Consider the following 22,535-nt stretch of genomic DNA (forward strand, 5'->3'; position numbering starts at 1 on the left):
TGCTTTAGTTGGCACAATAGAACTACTACTTCGTTCACGGTTAAGACCAGAAAGATGATGATTTTAGTTATTCAGGGTAAATTAATACTTTCATACCAAATTTTAGTTATAATTATCATAATTTTTAAATAATAATTATAATTCTAAATAGAATTAAAATTTTGATTACTTTTCCAAATTTCTCCTAACTAAATTGAAAATTTACTTTCTATAACATAGTCTAAAAAATTTATCTGGCTTTTTCCATCATATCTCACTGTTTCCCTGCAGCTCAACATTTGAGTTTCACGCCATCGTTAAACCTTTTAACAGCAACTAAACGTGGAAAAAGAGAATAGTTTTGCTTCACCATAAAAAGTATTTTCTTTTTCCACACTTCCACAAACATCCCCCCTTCTCTCTCTCTCTCTCCCCACTTCTCAGTGTTCTCATTGGTGGTTTATTCAGTACAACAGCCTGTGAACTCTATCTACCGAGAGATTTTTATAGGCCCACAGAATGATACATTACGTATCATTATACAAATAGTAAAATATATGTGTTAAAAAGTTAATGACTTAAAAAATAAAAATTTTCATTACACATGATGTATCATCCATATTCCCGTAACAATAAAAAATTTCCCCAAAATTTCCCCAATCTACTCATCCAAATACAGCACCAAGACCAACACCCCTTCCCTGAGATTCATTCAGACTGGTAAATAAATAAGTAACCACGTAAGTAAGAACTATAAAAACATCAACAAATCCCCTTTCACCTAAATCAGCAAACAAAACCTTTACCTCTTTTAGCTTTATCCTTTTCTTTTCTCCAATTGGTTGGAAGCATTTCTTTCCCTCTGAGTCTTGTTGGTGTTGAAACTCTGGATCTGATTAAGAATCTAAAGATGGAGATGGATGCTGGGTCTCTTTCTCTCCTTTGATATCTCTCTCTCTCTATCTCGAAAACTTTCACTTCAATTTGACGGTTTGCCTTTGCCCCCCACATACTCCAAAGATGTTTAGCTAAATTTGGCAACATGCCGCCAGTTCTCGCACTGGATCTGTCCCTCTCCAATTAAGCCTATCCTTCATTTGCTTGTAATTTCTTTGCCTTTTCTGGTCAGTTTTTGGTTGATTATATTCTCTGACTCAAACATCTAAAGCCTTAACAAGAAAGCAAAACATTCCATTCCAAAAAAAGCTATAATATTCTTATTATTTTTAATTTTTTTTCTTCAGGAGAACCAGAAGAAGAAGAAGAAAAGGAAGATCGAATTAATTTAACTGAAGATTAAGAGATGGCGAGGGAGAAAATTCAGATCAAGAAGATCGACAACGCCACGGCGAGGCAGGTGACCTTTTCCAAGAGGAGAAGAGGCCTTTTGAAGAAGGCCGAGGAGCTCTCCGTTCTCTGCGATGCCGATATTGCTCTTATCATATTTTCTTCCACCGGAAAGCTCTTTGAATACGCCAGCTCTAGGTCTCCCTCTCACTCTCTCACTCACACACATACACAACTTTTTTTCTGTAATTTTTTTAATAATCATTCTAAAGTTTGATTATATAAAGTTAATGGGAAGATGAAGGAGGAGAAGACTCACTTGAATGGGAAGAAGAAACAGGCTAGCTAGATGTTCAAATGATATATATGATTGAAGGGTCTTAATTTGTAGTGCAAGTTGGATGTGGATGTTATTTGTCTTGTTTGTTATAGTGTTGGATCTCAAAAAATAATAAATCATATATGCATTAAACAAATAAGGCTTTATTATTCAACAACAACAACAAAGCCTTTTCCCACTAAGTGGGGTCGGCTATATGAATCCTAGAACGCCATTGCGCTCGGTTTTGTGTCATGTCCTCCGTTAGATCCAAGTACTCTAAGTCTTTTCTTAGAGTCTCTTCCAAAGTTGTCCTAGGTCTTCCTCTACCCCTTCGGCCCTGAACCTCTGTCCCGTAGTCACATCTTCGAACCGGAGCGTCAGTCGGCCTTCTTTGCACATGTTCAAAATCACCGGAGCCGATTTTCTCTCATCTTTCCTACAATTTCGGCTACTCCTACTTTACCTCGGATATCCTCATTCCCAATCTTATCCTTTCTCGTGTGCCCACACATTCCACGAAGCATCCTCATCTCCGCTACACCCATTTTGTGTACGTGTTGATGCTTCACCACCCAACATTCTGTGCCATACAACATCGCTAGCCTTATTGCCGTCCTATAAAATTTTCCCTTGAGCTTCAATGGCCTACGACGGTCACACAACACGCCGGATGCACTCTTTCCATCCAGCTCGTATTCTATGGTTGAGATCTCCATCTAATTCTCCGTTCTCTTGCAAGATAGATCCTAGGTAGCGAAAACGATCGCTTTTTGTGATCTTCGCTAGATTGCTCCGGTCATTAGTGTGGATAAGTATATAAATGGATAGAGATAGGAAAGCAAACACAAGATGTACGTGGTTCACCCAGATTGGCTACGTCCACGGAATAGAAGAGTTCTCATTAATTGTGAAGGGTTTACACAAGTACATAGGTTCAAGCTCTCATTTAGTGAGTACAAGTGAATGATTTAGTACAAATGACATTAGGAAATATTGTGGGAGAATGATCTCGTAATCACGAAACTTCTAAGTATCGGAGTGTGGTGTCGTTTTGACTTGCCTTATCTGTCTCATAGGTAGATGTGGCATCTTCTCTGGAAGTACTCTTCCTCCATCCAGGGGTGGTATCTTTAACTGGTGGAGATGCACAAGGTAATGTATCAATTTCACTTGAAGCTTACTTGTAGTTTCAGGCTTGGTCAAGCGCGATACAAACCATGTAGTAGGAGTCCCCCAAGTCGCCGAGCTAGGGGGTCTGCTGAAAGAGGTGACAGACAAGGTAAGCAATCAGAGCTCCGACTGATTGTTCACCTTCTCCCCATCTTGCAGCAGCATGAAGGATAAAGAGAAGAAAAATGAGAAGAGATGATATGAGATACTTTTGCTTTTGAAGAAGTAACTTTCCACAGGCTTATTCTTGAACTGAGCTGGAGGGTTTTCTGGTTTCCTCCAGAGTATAAGGCCGACTGAAGAATTTGAGGGTCAAAACAAGTCCATCAAATCTAGAGTACGTTCCACCCTGCTGATATGGGATACTTTTGCTTTTGACAGAGTAATGAATGTATCGGCACGTGTGCTGTTACGCTTGTCTCCACATGCTTCCTTGTATCCTTCGCACTTGCCCTATCTGTTCCTCAAGCAGATGCGGAATCTTCCCTGGAAACATAAGATGTTGAAGATGAGTACTCGAGAGCAATGCCAGGTAAGTAATCAGGTAAGGGGTTCCAGGCAGTCAGTTCCTGGCTGGAAGCTTGATTCCAAGTGCTGACTGATTGCTCTCTTTCTCCTTGTCTTGCAGGTAAAAACAAGGCCAAAAGAAAAGACAGGGAAAAAGCATGATATGGGATACTCTTGCTTTTAACCCTGATGATATGAGATATTCTTGCTCTAGTATAGCTTGTTTGCAAAGGTATTATCGGGGGGAAAGAAAGCTGAATATTTCGAAAGGCTTCGTTGGGAGTGCCCTCTCAGATATGATGAAGGGTTGAGCATTTTTGCAGGTCTGCCTGTCCGTTGGGGATGGAGGTCGACATATATAGGAGTCTCCCGAACAACAAGTAGTAATGCTATTCCTTTACCCTGCTTGGTCATAGCACGGTAGTGGGAGCTGCCAGTTTCACATGTTTTAACTCTGTCAGAGCACTTTGAAAAAGTGGTCTGTGGTATCTGGCTCTCGAGATTCGGAGAACGATGCCTCTTCGATTTTTGAGAAAGCAATCATGCTGGGGGTATGACTCGAGATTCGGAGAGCAGTGTCTCTTCGATTTTTGAGGAAGTAATCATGTTGGGAGTCTGGCTCTCGAGATTCGGAGGGCGGTGCCTCTTCGATTTTGGAGCAAGCAATCTTGTTGGAAGTGTTGTCTCGAATGTGAGTAAAGGTTGAGCATGTTTGCTAGTCTACCTTGCCACGAAGCACAAAGGTTGACACACAGGGACTTTCCAATTATCCAGCAATGGTACTGTTCCTTTACCCTCTCTTCGATTTTGAGAAAGTAGTCATGTTGGGAGTCTGGCTCTCGAGATTCGGAGGACGGTGCCTCTTCGATTTTGGAGCAAGCAATCTTATTGGGAGTGTTTTCTCGAATGTGAGTAAAGGTTGGGCATGTTTGCTAGTCTACCTTGCCACGAAGCACAGAGGTTGACACACAGGGACTTTCCAATTATCCAGCAGTGGTACTGTTCCTTTACAGTTGTGGGTAATAATATAGTAGCTAGACCTTCGAAATTTATGTGTCTAAACTTTTGTTAGTGCTGTTTCTTTGCTATTCTTTTACCTTTCTTGGTCAGAGCGATGTAGTGGGAGCTGCAAGCTTCACGTGCTCAACTTTGGCAGAGAACTTTGGCAAAGTTATTTGTGGTACCCATGAGCTATTGTTGCGTGTGGGAAGTGGGTGATTGAACAGTAAGATTCATGTGCTTTCTACTTCACCAGAAGTCTTCGACAGAATGCCCATAATTTCTGCAAAGCTGAGTGTGCATGTGACAGGTGCTGACAAGGCTAGAAAAGTAGGTGCCTCTTCGATTTCTGAGATCGGCCCTCGTGGTCTCTGAGCAGCCCAGCTTTTGAGAAAGCGAGCGCCTCTTCGATTGATTCGGAGAACGATGCCTCATCGATTTTTGAGAAAGCAATCATGCTGGGGGTCTGGCTCTCGAGATTCGGGGAGCAGTGTCTCTTCGATTTTTGAGAAAGTAATCATGTTGGGAGTTTGGCTCTCAAGATTCGGAGGGCGGTGCCTCTTCGATTTTGGAGCAAGCAATCTTGTTGGGAGTGTTTTCTCGAATGTGAGTAAAGGTTGGGCATGTTTGCTAGTCTACCTTGCCACGAAGCACAGAGGTTGACACACAGGGACTTTCCAATTATCCAGCAATGGTACTGTTCCTTTACCCTCTCTTCGATTTTTAAGAAAGTAGTCATGTTGGGAGTCTGGCTCTCGAGATTCGGAGGACGGTGCCTCTTCGATTTTGGAGCAAGCAATCTTATTGGGAGTGTTTTCTCGAATGTGAGTAAAGGTTGGGCATGTTTGCTAGTCTACCTTGCCACGAAGCACAGAGGTTGACACACAGGGACTTTCCAATTATCCAGCAGTGGTACTGTTCCTTTACCCTTGTGGGTAATAATATGGTAGCTAGACCTTCGAAATTTATGGGTCTAAACTTTGTTAGTGCTGTTTCTTTGCTATTCTTTTACCCTTCTTGGTCAGAGCGATGTAGTGGGAGCTGCAAGCTTCACGTGCTCAACTTTGGCAGAGAACTTTGGCAAAGTTATCTGTGGTACCCATGAGCTATTGTTGCGTGTGGGAAGTGGGTGATTGAACAGTAAGATTCATGTGTTTTCTACTTCCCCAGAAGTCTTTGACAGAATGCCCATAATTTCCGCAAAACTGAGTGTGCGTGTGACAGGTGCTGACAAGGCTGGAAAAGGCTGGAAAAGTAGGTGCCTCTTCGATTTCTGAGATCGGCCCTCGTGGTCTCTGGGGAGCCCAGCTTTTGAGAAAGCGAGCGCCTCTTCGATTTTTGAGATCGGCCTTCGTGGTCTTTGAGCAGCCCAACTTTTGAGAAAGCAAACGCCTCTTCGATTTCTGAGATCAACCCTCGTGATCTCTAAGCAGCCCAGCTTTTGAGAAAGCAAACGCCTCTTCGATTTCTGAGCAGGCGCCTCTTCGATTTCTGAAGCTTCGTCGAGTGCAGATTTTTATAGGGGCTGGCATTAAGTTCCAAAGCACACTTGAATCTCCACTAGTAGAAGCTTCATTCTTGCACTTTTAAGATCTTGATTTGTCCGACCTCTTCTCTCTTCAACACCTTTGAAAATGTCTGGCCCCTCCGACCGTCGTTTTGACTTGAACCTTGTTGAAGAGGCAGCCCCGCCTTCTCCAGACAACATATGGCGCCCATCCTTCGTCTCCCCTACTGGTCCTCTTACCGTTGGGGATTCCGTGATGAAGAATGATATGACCGCTGCGGTGGTGGCCAGGAACCTTCTCACTCCCAAAGATAACAGACTACTTTCCAAACGGTCTGATGAGTTAGCTGTTAAGGATTCGCTGGCTCTCAGTGTTCAGTGTGCAGGTTCTGTGTCTAATATGGCCCAACGCCTATTTGCTCGAACCCGCCAAGTTGAATCATTGGCGGCTGAAGTGATGAGTCTCAAACAGGAGATTAGAGGGCTCAAGCATGAGAATAAACAGTTGCACCGGCTCGCACATGACTATGCTACAAACATGAAGAGGAAGCTTGACCAGATGAAGGAAACTGATGGTCAGGTTTTACTTGATCATCAGAGATTTGTGGGTTTGTTCCAAAGGCATTTATTGCCTTCGTCTTCTGGGGCTGTACCGCGTAATGAAGCTCCAAATGATCAACCTCTGATGCCTCCTCCTTCTAGGGTTCTGTCCAGTACTGAGGCTCCAAATGATCCCCCTCCGGTGCCTTCTCTTTCTGGGGCTCTACCGACTGCTGAGACTTCTCCTAAGCAACCTTTGTGAAGGCTCCCTCTTGTGTGCTTATTTTGACTCATGTATATGTACATATTTGTAGCTTATCGGGGATATCAATAAATAAGTTTTCCTTCATTTCAACGTATTGTGTTAAATACACCAAAGCCTTCTTCGCTAAGTTCTTTGAATTTTCTTTTGTTAAAGCTTGTATGTTGAAGCTTTCTGAGTGGAGCATGTAGGTTGGGGTAGTGTTCCCTTAATTTCCCGAGTGAGGAAAACTTCTCGGTTGGAGACTTGGAAAATCCACGTCACTGAGTGGGATCGGCTATATGAATTTTAGAACGCCATTGTGCTCGATCCTGTGTCATGTCCTTCGTTAGATCCAAGTACTCTAAGTCTTTTCTTAGAGTCTCTTCCAAAGTTTTCCTAGGTCTTCCTCTACCCCTTCGGCCCTGAACCTCTGTCCCATAGTCGCATCTTCTAATCGGAACGTCAGTAGGCCTTCTTTGCACATGTCCAAACCACCGTAACCGATTTTCTCTCATCTTTCCTTCAATTTCGGCTACTCCTACTTTACCCCGGATATCCTCATTCCTAATCTTATCCTTTCTCGTGTGCCCACACATCCAACGAAGCATCCTCATCTCCGCTACACCCATTTTGTGTACGTGTTGATGTTTCACCGCCCAACATTCTGTGCCATACAGCATCGCCGGCCTTATTGCCGTCCTATAAAATTTTCCCTTGAGCTTCAGTGGCATACGGCGGTCACACAACACGCCGGATGCACTCTTCCACTTCATCCATCCAGCTTGTATTCTATGGTTGAGATCTCCATCTAATTCTCCGTTCTTTTGCAAGATAGATCCTAGGTAACGAAAACGGTCGCTCTTTGGTATTTCTTGATCTCCGATCCTCACCCCTAACTCGTTTTGGCCTCCATTTGCACTGAACTTGCACTCCATATATTCTGTCTTTGATCGGCTTAGGCGAAGACCTTTAGATTCCAACACTTCTCTCCAAAGGTTAAGCTTTGCATTTACCCCTTCCTGAGTTTCATCTATCAACACTATATCGTCTGCGAAAAGCATACACCAAGGAATATCATCTTGAATATGTCGTGTTAACTCATCCATTACCAATGCAAAAAGGTAAGGACTTAAGGATGAGCCTTGATGTAATCCTACAGTTATGGGAAAGCTTTCGGTTTGTCCTTCATGAGTTCTTACGGCAATCTTTGCTCCTTCATACATATCCTTTATAGCTTGGATATATGCTACTCGTACTCCTTTCTTCTCTAAAATCCTCCAAAGAATGTCTCTTGGGACCCTATCATACGCTTTTTCCAAATCTATAAAGACCATGTGTAAATCCTTTTTCCCATCTCTATATCTTTCCATCAGTCTTCGTAAGAGATAGATTGCCTCCATGGTTGAGCGCCCTGGCATGAACCCGAATTGGTTGTCCGAAACCCGTGTCTCTTGCCTTAATCTATGCTCAATGACTCTCTCCCAGAGCTTCATTGTATGACTCATTAGCTTAATACCCCTATAGTTCATGCAATTTTGTACGTCGCCCTTATTCTTGTAGATAGGCACCAAAGTGCTCGTTCGCCACTCATTTGGCATCTTCTTCGTTTTCAAAATCCTATTGAAAAGGTCAGTGAGCCATGTTATACCTGTCTCTCCCAAAAGTTTCCACACTTCGATTGGTATATCGTCTGGGCCTATTGCTTTTTTATGCTTCATCTTCTTCAAAGCTACAACCACTTCTTCCTTCCGGATTCGACGATAAAAAGAGTAGTTTCTACACTCTTCTGAGTTACTCAACTCCCCTAAAGAAGCACTCATTTCATGTCCTTCATTGAAAAGATTATGAAAATAACCTCTCCATCTGTCTTTAACCGCGTTCTCTGTAGCAAGAACCTTTCCATCCTCATCCTTGATGCACCTCACTTGGTTTAGGTCCCTTGTCTTCTTTTCCCCTGCTCTAGATAGTTTATAGATATCCAACTCTCCTTCTTTGGTATCTAGTCGTTTATACATATCGTCGTAAGCCGCTAACTTAGCTTCTCTGACAGCTTTCTTCGCCTCTTGCTTCGCTTTTCTATACCTTTCACCATTTTCATCAGTCCTCTCCTTGTATAAGGCTTTACAACATTCCTTCTTAGCCTTCACCTTTGTTTGTACCTCCTCATTCCACCACCAAGATTCCTTTTGGTGTGGGGCAAAGCCCTTGGACTCTCCTAATACCTCTTTTGCTACTTTTCGGATACAACTAGCCATGGAATCCCACATTTGGCTAGCTTCCCCCTCTCTATCCCACACACATTGGGTGATTACCTTCTCTTTGAAAATGGCTTGTTTTTCTTCTTTTAGATTCCACCATCTAGTCCTTGGGCACTTCCAAGTCTTGTTCTTTTGTCTTACTCTTTTGATATGTACATCCATCACCAACAAGCGATGTTGATTAGTCACGCTCTCTCCTGGTATAACTTTGCAATCCTTACAAGTTATACGATCCCCTTTCCTCATTAGAAGAAAATCTATTTGTGTTTTTGACGACCCACTCTTGTAGGTGATCACATGTTCTTCTCTCTTCTTAAAGAAGGTGTTGGCTAAGAAGAGATCATATGCCATTGCAAAATCCAAGATAGCTTCCCCATCCTCGTTTCTCTCCCCAAAACCATGGCCACCATGAAAACCTCCATAGTTGCCTGTCTCCCTGCCCACGTGTCCATTTAAATCTCCTCCTATAAATAACTTCTCCGTCTGAGCAATTCCTTGCACCAAGTCTCCAAGATCTTCCCAAAATTTCTCCTTCGAACTCGTATCCAACCCTACTTGAGGTGCGTACGCACTAATCACATTGATAAGTTCTTGTCCTATTACAATCTTGATTGCCATGATTCTATCTCCTACCCTCTTGACATCTACAACATCTTGTACCAAGGTCTTGTCCACGATGATGCCAACACCGTTTCTCGTTCTATTTGTGCCCGAATACCAAAGTTTAAACCCTGAGTTTTCTAGATCCTTTGCCTTACTACCAACCCACTTAGTTTCTTGTAGGCACATAATATTTATCCTTCTCCTCACCATAACTTCCACTACTTCCATAGATTTTCCCGTTAAGGTTCCTATATTCCACGTTCCTAAACGCATTTTGCTCTCTTGAACTCTACCCTTCTGTCCTAGCTTCTTCACCCTCCCCCGTCTAATAGGATCAAAGTACTTCTTTTGTGTGTCCCGGGTAAAGTTGATAGGAGCATATGCTCCCAAACAACTTTGAGTGGAGTCGTTCGAAAAGAAGTTTCTATGGCCCCCTTGCTCATTTAACACTGCATCCGGGTGCCGATGGAGATACAGCGACCCTTGCTCACTTATCACTGTGCTCAGGCCACACAGCGCGCCACTTACGGGTGACGCCCTAGCTTTAGCGCGATTTTGTTCTGGATTCATTTTCATAAGGATTCGACGTGATCATGGAGTGCCGGCTGTCGACTACCTGACGCCCTCCCCCTCCTCCTTTATCCGGGCTTGGGACCGGCCATGTAAGACATAGGCGGAGTTGCTTTATTATTAATACCCTAAAAAAATGGCTATATTATGAATTTAATTTATTGGGCTCTAAACCTACTGCTGTTTCTGATAACTTCAGAAGTGTTGTTTTGTTCAGTCATGACTGGACTGTTTCATTAAGTTGCCAGTGACTTGCTTCCATTTACTTTTACTCTCTCTTTCTCTAGTATGATTTCTTCAAGGAAAATTGTTGTATACTTCTTGGATGTTAATTATCCTTAATAGTTTGGTTGTGTTTTAATTTATTAGTTCCTATTACTTTGCCTGTGTTAGAACCAACTTGACCATAGGTTGTAATACAAACATGATGAAAGAATACAAATTTGGTAAATCAGGACTAAATTTGGCTTTCCAAAATTGAATTAGGAGGCTAATGGGGTGACATTATACTTAGAAGTTATATAATCAACTCCAGCCAGCTATTACTATAACAGCCAATTTTTAACCTTTTATGTTTGTTTGACATCATAGAAAACTCTCGTTCATGAAATTTGAACCAGGACCTCCTTCAACAAGGAGACTAGATACCATTAGAGCCAGTTCAACTTCAACTATTTTCGAGTAATTTCCGTCTATAGGGTTTTGTTCCATTGCTTATGATGTAGTCCAAAAATTGAATTGTTCGACACTAAATGAAGAAAAGTGATTGGAGAATTGGTAATTTCAGGGTCAAAAGATTATTTTCCACTGCAATATCTGGAGAGTTAAGGTTTTGGACTTTTCGAGTAACTCGACAACCAAAAACAAAGAAGAGTCAAATTTGACAAATCCCAGAATTTTTAGTCTTGATACTTGTTTTCCGAAAATTAGGGTATATTACCAGTATTTCAAGTCTCGAGACTTGTTTGACAGAAATCATTTGGCATTTTACATATTTTTGGAATCTTTGGGATTTAATTATTTCCTATTTTATTTTCCTTTTGGAGCTAGGGTTTGATTAGACTATATAAACAATTTTTAGGGTTGTATTCCAACATTCATTCATATTATTATCAATTAAACTTTAGAGTTTATGTATTTTCTAGTGGATTCCGGTTTATTGGTGGACTTTAGTTTATGTTCTAGGATTCGATGATGATCGATCCTAACTATCCCATTACTCGCTGTGTCAGCTTATACTTTATTTTATCAGCATATAACTATATATGAACCTTCATTGCTTGTACACTTGTATATACGATTTCATGTGCATGTAATAGCTACTATCAGTTATTCAATTTATTCTTAATACGCGTTGCAAGGTTTTTAAGGGAAAAACATATTATTGGAACTTTAAATTTAAAAGTGTGTGACATGTATTTACTAAAATATGAAGCATTTTTTAAATGCGAAACCAAATATTTATTTGAACTTCCTATTGTCCTTCCCATCTCACATGCGTTATCTTTTATTTAATTGTATGCTATTGTCTTGAAGCTTTCTGGCTATCCTAGCTATTGACCTGCATTGTTTTCATTCTATTTCTTCTGAAGTATGAAGGAAATTCTAGAAAGGCACAACTTGCATTCAAAGAATCTCGAGAAACTAGAACAACCATCTCTTCAGCTACAGGTTGGTCCTGTATAGGTAACATATTTATGGATAAATAGATGAATATCAATGTGATGTTGTGTTGTCCGCTTCCAATGGAACAAAAGGGTAGATATATTATAATCTTGGATCTCATCTCTTTAATGTCTACTTGTTTTATTTAGTAACTCTTATAAATTGCTATAGAAGCAATTTAAGTTTTATGACGGGATTTTTTTGTGTGTATCGTATCGTGTGATGAGTTTGGTACGTACCCTTGAGTTGTACAAAATAATACAAAGCGAACTTGGTAACATGAATCTTGTAGACTTGAAGCCATTGCAGCATGACAAGTTTTGAACTTAATGTTATAAGAAACGAATTCTTTTGAAATTATTGCATTCCTAAATTTGTAAATCATGGTTTATATCTTAATCATGCAGTGCCTAGAGTAATGTACATTTTGGTTCATCCATATTTTTTGTTAGTAAAGCTAGAATATGACATTGCATGCATTTGAAGTTTAAAAATAGGAAACAACATGAACTTAATACATTAAGATGCATTCTATCGTGCATTCTTTATTTGAAGTCCCTGCTCTATTTTCTCTCTCTATTGTTTGCATTAATTCTGACTTAATATAAGATAATCTTCACCGGCTGAATTTTATATGGATATGCTTTTTGTTCTTTACCGTAAACAATTTACATTTTTACTATTTTTCGTTTTTGACTTTTGCTTAAAAGAATTGTTAATCTGATGTAGCTAGTGGAGAACAGCAACTACACCAGGTTGAGCAAGGAAATTGCAGCAAAAAGTCATCAACTTAGGTATTTGTAAATCTCTGGTTTTAAAAACAATTACTAGTTTGTGGTCCCTAATTATGATATAAGCTCCTTGAACTATAGGCAGATGAGAGGAGAAGAAATTCAAGGACTAAATTTGGAAGAACTCCAACAATTGGAGAAGTCACTTGAAACTGGCTTGGGCCGCGTAATAGAGAAAAAGGTCTGTTTTATTCTATAGGCTTGCCTCTATATAAGTTTATTATCTAACTGGATTTTGTTGTCTTTTTTCAGAGTGAAAAAATCATGAAAGAGATCGGTGATCTTCAAAGAAATGTTAGTTACCTTTCAACTATTGACCATGTAGCTCTACCCTACATCTTCTGACCTAATAAATTAACAAATAATTGAGGAAACGAGATTAAAGGTTTCAAATTTGTTCGATAGTGGATTCGTAGTACTTGAGGAGTTCATTGGTAGTGTTCTTTATTAAGTGACTTTTTAACAGTTATAAATTAGGAAATGGCAGTGAGGTCCAGACAATTTGTCCTCCAAATATTTCCTCTTCTCTGTTTGCCTGTTCTTGTCACAATTTTTTCTTGACATATTATATATGAATGTGCAGGGGATGCAATTGATGGAAGAGAATGAACGATTAAGACAGCAAGTATAAGATCTCTCTGCGACTCTTCATCTATGTTTTGCTTTTTGCTTAATTAATTTGCTAATGGGGGTTCTTGGTATGCTTGTTGAAGGTGGCGGAGAAATCTGATGGCCGGAGGCTTGTTCAGGTCGATTCAGAGAACATGTTTACGGAGGAGGGTCAATCATCAGAGTCTGTCACCAATCCCTGTAACTCAAACAACGGTCCTCAAGACTACGACAGCTCAGATACATCTCTAAAATTGGGGTGCGTTTAAGTCATCTGATATTTTTTTATATGATGCATCAATTTCGATGGATATTCATCATCCTATCTCAATTAGTTTTCATGTGCTTAGACCAACTCCAATGGTTGGAGTTAAAACTTAAATTTTTAGCCTATAAAATTTAGGTTCTAACCTAGCAACCGTTTTTCTTTTCCAATGATTTTGGTTTAAATTCTAATTCTAGCTCGAAATTATTAAAGAATGATTTTAGACTAATTTTGTTTGGTAACTTTTATAAAAATAAAATTTATGTAGATTATTCTAATTTATTTTTATGAATATTTAACTTAAAAATATTTAAATTCCGATAAATAATGAAAAATCACTAAACCTGTCTCATTTTTACACATGCACCACATGATATAACATGGAAAAACCACACAACCTATCCCATTCTTAAACACAAATACATAAGTAGGTAAAAAGAAAAAAAATTGTTTGATGAAAGTGAATTTTATGTAGATGTGTGAACAAATACATAGGTATTTATAGAGTTTTTAGGTTAATTTTGATTTACATTATTTTCTTCTAATTGCTTTAGCAGTTGGTTTAATTTCGGGTTGGTAGATCTTTTTTTACATTATATTTGCTCATATTCAATTTCAATTGTTGGATTTAGTGTATTTAAAAATATGTATTTGTAGCCAACCCGCCGCGGGGGGGGGGGGGGGTGGGACGTCACCAACTGGGTCCCGACCACTAACTTTGACTCATTTTCTCGCTAAATTTGGCCTAAAAATAAGTTTTAACCCAAAACAGTTTTTTAGGCCAATAATTGAAGAAGCTTTGGGTGAGTTTAAAACAGTTTTAACTCAACTATTAGAATTGGTCTTGGTCTTAGAGGACATGCCTACTTGTAGTGCGTGAAATAATGGAGATCACAATATGTGATGTAGGAGTTTACATTATGTGGTCAGCGAAGTTAGTTAAAACATTATAGTTTACCTAGAACTACTCATGCTGAATATGTACATTCTTTACACTTAGTTCTAAGTGGCGTCTAGGTGGGGAATTGCAAGTACCAATGGATTTTAGGTTAAATTAGTTAGAAAAATGGACTACAGAAGATTAGATGGAGGGATTTGAAACGACTAGATACAATGCAATGAGAATGATTTTTGCAAATGACAACATATCATTTGTAAATTCTTTGCAAACCGGTTTGTGATGATCATGTGGTGTATTTCAAATCTTTTTTAACTAATGTTTTGTAGTTCATTTCTAAGCAATTTATCCTAAATGCCCTAGTACTTGCAAATCTCTCTCGTCCAAACATAGCATTAGAGAATTGAATTGAGAAAAACTGCTTCAGCAAGATGCTTAAATAATGTTAATTATCTTTTCCCTTCATCAATCTGCTTTTTTGTTATTTTCTTTTGCAGGCTGCCTTACTCTGGTTGATCGAAAATAGGCGGTGGTTTTATTCTCTATAAATTGGGAAAATTGACTTTAAATGTTAACATTCAACATTTGAATATAACCCTACTGTATTTACAAAAATGAATACATAATGTATTCGAACATTGGACGGATCTATGGGGGTAACTTCATATAAATCATTGTGGGCTAGTTTGGTATTGCAATGCTTTGAAAAAGAAAATCGCTTCTTCTGTATCTTGGGAGAATAAGTAGTTATGAAATAAAGCAATTGAGTGTTTGGAAAACTATAGTTTTAAAAGTGTCTTAGCAAAAAACCAGTGTTATAATGTGATAATATTTTATGTAAAGGTGTGTAAAATGACAAAAAAAAAGGCATAATAAATGTGCTATTAATTTAAGGGAGTTTTAACGAAACATTTTTGGTACTATTCATTTTTAACAAAAATGACATTTTTATTTTAAAAAATCACACCTGATACTATTCATATACAACATTTCTTTTTTCATTATGATTCAAACTCAGTTTTCAAGTCTTACTCATTAGTTTTTTTTTTTAATTTAATTGTTTGGCAAATAAAGGTCAGGGCGGTGCGTGAGCCGAGTCACTCCCTGACCTTTCTAAGCTAAGTTTGACACCCCAATTTCATAGGTGAAGTCCGATTGATGAAATCTCATCGTTTGAACATAGTTTTGTTAAAGACCACTACTTTAACATTATGTGAATTGACGATCCGACCGTTGGATCGTCACCAAAATTTAATACATTATAGTATGTAATATTTGAGGATATTAGAAACTTACAAATTGAGAATCTGACGTATGGATATTTCCAAATTGGATTTGTAAGTTTGTAAAATAAAACGTTGACTGTCACTTGAATAAGCAATTGACAGAGATCTAACCGTTGGATCGTAATGAAACTTTAGAAGTTACGAATCGGAAATCCGAGATGCGGATCTTCTGGATTGAGTTATGTAGGGTTGTGGACCTTACCGTTGATCTTTGACCGACGGTTGACTTTTGGTCAATGGGTCTTAAATCATTATAGAACGTCCTTGGGATGTGTTTTATGTAAATTACGTGTTTTATTGATAAGAGTTTTGAGACCTAATTGAATATTTGTTCTAGGTGATGATCGTTCGTAACGTCTCGATATTCATGCTAGGGAGTCGTAGCGCGGACCTTAGGTGAGTGGGTCTTTTCCTTTTTATCATATATATATATATATATATATATATATATATATAACTGATAGTTCTACAAACGCTTTTAAATTGATTTATGTATTTTATGCCATGTTATATATATATTCTAAAGTATTATGATATGATTGAGTTTTAGATTGCATCATGGCATATCCATATGCATATTACCTATATATAATTGTTGTGAATGCTTTGAAGTGCTAAGGTGAACGCGGGACGTGCAGGTAAGTTCAAGTGAGTTTATGGTGTTATCTGAAATGATTGAGTTATGGCATGACTATATTTGTGTTTTATGCAACTCTGACACTGTCGTACATGTTGCAATAATAGGCAGCTCTGACACTGTCATACAAGTTGCAATAATAGGCAACTCCGACATTGTCGCATAGGTTGCAATAGGCAACTCCGATACTGTTGTACAGGTTGCCTATGAGTCGTACAAGTTGCATTAGACAACTTCGACTCATGTGTTATCATAGATTAATTTATGAGTCGTACATGTTGCGTTAGGCAACTCCAACTCGTGTGTTATCATAGATTGATGAGCACCTGATTTTTTTATGCTGCTGCCGATATGTAGTGATTTGGAATATTCATGGATTTACTGTTGATTTACATTTGATTTCATACTTATACGTAGTATGATTTCCTGGAAACTATATAGGTATTACAGCGAGAGATTATAACGTTTAGAAAGTCTTTATTAAAGCGTTATTTTCAGGCCCACTCACTCTTGTTTTTTTCTTTCTTTTATTCTTTTTTTATCCCTCCAGGTTCTAGTAGCAGAGTTTTCGTATCGATGAGGATTCGTGGTAAATCGAGGTATTGGAGATTACATTCGATGGTATGATTTTCAATCCACTATACTGTACTTTACTTATGATGTGACGTCACGTGTGAAATTGGTTCATTTCCGTTCACAACGCACTCTCGTATTTAGGAACTTTTAGGTTTAAATTTATTCACATATTCCACATCACTATACTTTATGGCTTCATCACCTTCCATGTATTGGCCAGGACAACTCGATTCGAAGTCCTAGTGGACAATCCGGTCGGGATGTGTCAATTTGGTATTAGAGCATAAGTTTGGCAGTATTGCGTTCATCACATGCTTGATGTAAGCATTCTTGATTCTTGAACCTAATTTCCGAATCTTGCCACCTCGTCGAATACGAAAAATGTGTTAGTTTTTCCTAAGTTTTGGGTAGTTTTGTCGACTTGTCGATGTTTTAGAAGATCATTTTGGCGAATGCCTCTAAATTACAAGGGAAGAATTTTCCTGCCAAGGAAGGATGTAGATTTGATATAAGTTGATAGCCCTGAAGTAGGGCTACTATATTGATAGTTGTGTATCCGGGGGGAGAATTTCCTACCAAATCCACTACTATCTGGTCATTTCTTCCAAACTTTTCGAGTTAGGAAGCCATCGATAGTCTTGATTCCTTGGCAATACTCGTTAATGTTCCACTTATTAGAATCCTTACAAAGATTTAATTTTTATCAAAATTTCCAGAAATGTCTCAAGTGACAAAGTGGTGCTACAGGGGTAGCACTCAACGAAAGAACATCTTGGGATAATCACTTTTGGTCCCTGATAGCACAATTTTTTTCAAACACACTAGTTATCATTCCGGATATTCAAGAGGAAGATCGACTTCTGTTTAAGTCCGTTCTAAAGTAGATTACTAGAAAATTTTATTTTGCCTACTTTAGAACACTCCAACCAATACTAATTTCCCACATTACTTTTGGTGCTATACTCGTCATTTTGATGAGCATTGGCATGGGAGTAAGAATTGTTATATCTATGGTCAGTAGAAATCCCCGAAGTAGTAAGTATATTCCCTAGAATTATGGCACCAATTCCTAGTACCAGTTCTTTACCAAAAGACTGACTAACAGTTACTATTGGAGCCTAAGAAACTAAATCTCGGAAAGTTAGGGGCAAACTCTGTTTTAAGACAGTAAACTCATAGTTATGTTAACCATATTACCTATTTAGGTAATCAAACCTTATTCAACTAGCCACCTCTTGATCACTTCCACAGGTAGACAGTAAAATCGAAATATGAGATGATGTCTCACTGTTAGGGTGATTTGAGTGTCGAGAAAGCTACGAAGACCTTTTTAGTTCGTGTCATAAAGTTGGTTAGTAGTATAGTACGTTTTGAGGATATATACCTTTGGTGTCATTTCTCAAAATTTTACATGGGATGCTACCGAATGTGAGAAGTAGAATACACCATTGATCCACCTTGTTAACACCACATTTATTCTCCCTATTTCTTATCGAACAACTCTCCTATATCAGTTTTCCTTATGACTTTTCAAACAAGTCCTACTTCATTGAAAGAACTTAGTTATTAAACACTTTATCTTGGAAATCTCAAACCTATATGCGAAGGTGAAAGACTGAGCTTCAGGATCGTACCTAGATTTTAGCAACTTCTTTGGATGACAATTAAAAACCGCTATCCTCTACTTTGAGTTGATGGTCTAATCGACCAACCTTTGTAAATCGAGTTTCCTTGTGTAGTTTGACCAATTCATAATAGTATTGTAGACGACTATCTCACCTATTCTAGTAACGAGATTAAATTCTCCAATTATCAACAGTCGGCTTCACATCAAATTTCTCAAATATTACCTTTGTGTAAATTGGTACTTCTCCTGGGAGATGGATTTCGTAAATGATAGTCTTTTCTTTTCTCCAAAAAGGTAGTAGCAGAAGAAAGTTGGAATTCTCACAAAGTGTTGTGAAATTTGAGATAAACTTTGGTCTTGTCGACCAAGGAAAATTAGTTTGGTTTGGGATGTTAATTATGAATAAAGCTTTAGACAAATGAACTGTTGTCTCACCTTACCTTTTCTTTACACCTTTCGATGACATTGATCGTTTGGAAACCCATGATGACGTGTTCTCTGGATGTTTCAACTGTGTTGAGTTAGGATGATGGAGAATCGCTTATACTCTCCAACGGTTAAAACCGTTCGAAATGAACCATCCTATTCATGACTGGAGTCAAGTGTTATTATATTCATTTAAAATATCGGATGACACTTCTCGGTGAGAACATGTCTAGAACCTTTACCAGCCTTAGATTTCTCAAACACATCTTCATTTGAGTTAAGCCAAAATTTCTGATAGTGATGATGGAAGAACTAAATCAACTTTTACGATTGCACTATCGTGTATTATCTCGATTGTGGAAATGTAATTACTATATAATGCAACAAAAGACATATGTAAACTTGAACACTTTCGGCCTGTCCTATCTCACCTCAGTTGGAGTTCATAGGTATTGTTTTGATGTTACTGGCGAGATATCAAGAAATGGTTTGAAAAGTCATAATCACTTCTTGTAAATGAAGGGAGTTGAGAAATATCATCATACACTTTCGGTACGAGGTATCTTGTACATGTGGAGATGATGATGATGTTTCGATGTCTATAAATCAACTTGACAAGATAACCCATTTTCTTTTCATTGGTCCAGAGGGACTACATTTTTGACCACTTGGTAAAATTCCTCATTCATGAGATTATCAGATTTCTTGGGCATTTAGACTGGCGTCTATTCTAATAGGGATTCCATATTCATCTCTTTGTGTTGAAAGGTATTCTAGTCAATTTTTGGTCCATGTCTACCCTACTACACTTTGTATTATTTTTGAAACATTAAATTCTAGAGGAGTACAGGTTGCAATAATAAGCAACTCCGACACTGTCGTACAGGTTGCCTATGAGTCGTACATGTTGCATTAGAAAACTCCGACTCATGTGTTATCATAGATTGATTTATGAGTCATACATGTTGCGTTAGGCAACTCTGACTCGTGTGTTATCATAGATTGATGAGCACCTGATTTTTTTATGTTGCTGCCGATATGTAGTGATTTGGAATATTCCTGGATTTACTGTTGATTTGCATTTGATTTCATACTTATACGTAGCATGATTTCCTGGAAACTATACAGGTATTACTGCGAGGGATTATAATGTTTAGAAGGTCTTTATTAAAGCGTTATTTTCAGGCCCACTCACTCTTGTTTTTTTTTTTTTTTTTTTATTCTTTTTTTTTATCCCTCCAGGTTCTAGTAGCAGAGTTTTCATATCAACGAAGATTCATGGAAAATCTTGGTATTGGAGATTACCTTCGATGATATGATTTTCAATCCACTCTACTGTACTTTACTTTACTTATGCTCTGACGTCACGTGTGAAATGAGTTCATTTCCGCTCACAGCACACTCTCGTATTTAGACACTTTTAGGTTTAAATTTATTCACATATTCCATATCACTATACTTTATGGCTTCGTCACCTTCCAGGTGTTGGCCAGCACAACTCGATTCAAAGTCCTAGTGGACAATCAAGATCGGGATGTGTCATTATATTTTTTAAATATTAATACTTTAATTTAAACCTATGTTAGATACTAATTAGTACGAGAAATTATTCAACATTTTAAAATATTTCAAATTGAATAGCTAAGATTTATTAGCACAACGTTGATGCAATTAAAATACCATTAACCAACTAATACATACTACAAATGAGAACTCTTTTTTTTTCTTCTTTTGTATGTGTATAAATGTATCTATATAAATCGATATTATTAATCCTTCTCGATACCTTAGAATAATGATTCAAAAGTTTTTCAATATAAAATTAGCCTAATTAGATGCATTCATCAAACTTACGGCGCTATTTCCTAATTCTTCTATCTTATGTGATTCTTCAGCTTGATATTTATGGTATTCTTCATCGCTATACAAAATGTATGACCAACTGGAAAGCTTTTTGCATCTTTCCTTTTAGTCTCACGCTCAAACACAAAATTACATTTGGGAAGTGAAGAGATGAAAGAAAGAGTTTACCTGTATTTGCACACGAATGGTGTGGATAAGCTCTGAAAGTCTTTCAAATGGCTGAGGCTGCCCAATTGATGTATCTTTTCTACTCTTTAGTCATGGTAGCAATTTGGAAGTCATGTTGTTGGTTGCGAAGATTTCCGTGGGGAAGGGTCATCGGCACCTCAACACAGCTCCCCAAGGGATTGGCACTTTGGATGTATAGTCGGCTCTTGCTTGTCGATGTGCTACAAGAAGATGACAGAGTTAGTTTTGAAAGGTCCCCTTGTGGGGCCTTAGGTGTAGACCTTGAGGCTCGCAATCAAAACTAACTAAGTGCTAGGCGTGCCACTGCTATCTTAGTATAGCAAATGTAGAATGTGTTTTAGTCGATTACTTTCGCCCCAAGTTATTCGGACTTCTTGTTATCAAATGATTGTTGTGGATGGGTTAAGTCCACATTAAGTTCTTTTTCTTGCCTTGTGACCAAGGACTTTTAGTTCATAGTCTTATGTGTTTGTATGAAGGGAGTTCAAAGCGCTTTAAGCCATTCACTTGGTTCTTGGTTGGTTTTAACGATGACATATCCATTAAACTAACTAGATCCAACTACAAATGGCGTTCTTGAAGTAGGAAAATTGATGGAAATAACTTGAACACATACTGGAGAATGCATTAAGTATTAGATCTACAAATGTAAGTACAAACACAAGGAAGTCGGGCAAGATTTCACCTTGTCTGTCAAGGTTGAATCTCTTGCAGCCACTTCTCTTTGAGTTTACAAAGGTTTGTATGCTGGAAAGGGATGGATGGTAAACAGGTTTACATGAGGGGATCAATACTACGCCACCGAGGGAGGTAGCAGAGCTTTTAAACTAGAGAAAGATAGGCTTTCTAAGGAGATCTAAACAAGAGATAGCTTGTTGCTAAAAAGATCTGAGATCTGGGCTGATTACAGCTTTTGGATGCAAATCTGGCTTGAGAGCAGAGTTTGTATGTTTGTTTGTTTGATTGGTTGAGTGTCCTTGTCTCTGGGGCTTCTTCTTCCTTTTATAGACCAATTAGCCCGACTGTTGTAGCTTTGATCCTGTCCAAAAGCATCTGAAGGGTAGTGAGTCATCAACTTTTTACTTAGAATGCCACTGAAAAGTGTTCTTTGGCTAGTAATAGGTTAGTCTCCATCAGTTGTCACTTCAATGGAAAACAAGTGGCTTATATTTGGCTGAGAAGGCTTCAATTTGCCTTGGGCTCGGTGCTAGGCTTCGAGCAAGTTTCCTTTAATTAGGTACCCTTGGGCTTTTCTTCATCTAAGTCCAATGTTCAAATATTAACCCAAACACATGTGCTTCGTTTTGTCCTCAACGAACATATGACAAAGTAAGACGAGATGGAAGTAGAGAGTAGAAGATTGAGTCTTCAGCAAATTAAGATATCCAAATACCAAACTCAAAAGTAGTAAAACAGAAACATATTACCTAGAAGTTGCCATAGAAGTAAACAATATTTCAAATGCCAATCTTAATATCTGAATACGTATCTTTCACCTTTATATGGTCTAGCTCTGGAGGTGGATATCACGGAGGAGGAGGTGGGGAAGGTTGGGTCGCAGATTCGTAGAGGTAGTGGGGGAGATTGGGTTGCAAACTCTAGACTCATTGGAAACTACAAAGGAAAAGAATACATACAATGGCTAGGAAAGGAATACGTATAATGGCTAGAAAATTATGAAGAATAAATATTATTTAACCCCCATCCCTAAATATTA

At 38.4% G+C, this 22,535-nt stretch overlaps 1 protein-coding gene and 1 long non-coding RNA gene across 4 annotated transcripts; both read left to right on the forward strand.

Annotated features, from left to right (window-relative positions):
• The first annotated feature begins 499 nt into the window (after window positions 1-499).
• LOC103448196 (MADS-box protein JOINTLESS) lies at window positions 500-14,993 on the forward strand. 3 transcript variants are annotated; one of them, XM_029097982.2, is made up of 9 exons: window positions 500-1,082; window positions 1,224-1,464; window positions 11,579-11,657; window positions 12,381-12,445; window positions 12,524-12,623; window positions 12,695-12,736; window positions 13,026-13,067; window positions 13,156-13,310; window positions 14,712-14,993. In XM_029097982.2, the coding sequence occupies exons 2-9, from the start codon at window positions 1,283-1,285 to the stop codon at window positions 14,728-14,730; spliced, it is 684 nt and encodes a 227-aa protein (XP_028953815.1). In that variant the 5' UTR covers window positions 500-1,082; window positions 1,224-1,282; the 3' UTR covers window positions 14,731-14,993.
• Window positions 14,994-15,507: 514 nt separating this feature from the next.
• On the forward strand, window positions 15,508-20,313 carry LOC139196897 (uncharacterized). Its single transcript, XR_011581859.1, has 3 exons — window positions 15,508-15,896; window positions 16,688-16,758; window positions 20,009-20,313. It is a non-coding gene; the product is annotated as an uncharacterized lncRNA (long non-coding RNA).
• The last annotated feature ends 2,222 nt before the right edge of the window (window positions 20,314-22,535 follow it).

This window comes from Malus domestica, chromosome 01, assembly GCF_042453785.1.
Source record: "Malus domestica chromosome 01, GDT2T_hap1".
In the NCBI taxonomy this organism is placed as follows: domain Eukaryota; kingdom Viridiplantae; phylum Streptophyta; class Magnoliopsida; order Rosales; family Rosaceae; genus Malus; species Malus domestica.

Excerpts from the sequence above, each read along its gene's own strand:
- LOC103448196 (XM_029097982.2), top strand. The coding sequence starts at position 1,283 with ATGGCGAGGGAGAAAATTCAGATCAAGAAGATCGACAACGCCACGGCG. Across the intron at positions 12,624-12,694 it reads GCCGCGTAATAGAGAAAAAG|AGTGAAAAAATCATGAAAGA; the intron begins GTCTGTTTTATT and ends GTCTTTTTTCAG. Across the intron at positions 12,737-13,025 it reads TCGGTGATCTTCAAAGAAAT|GGGATGCAATTGATGGAAGA; the intron begins GTTAGTTACCTT and ends ATGAATGTGCAG.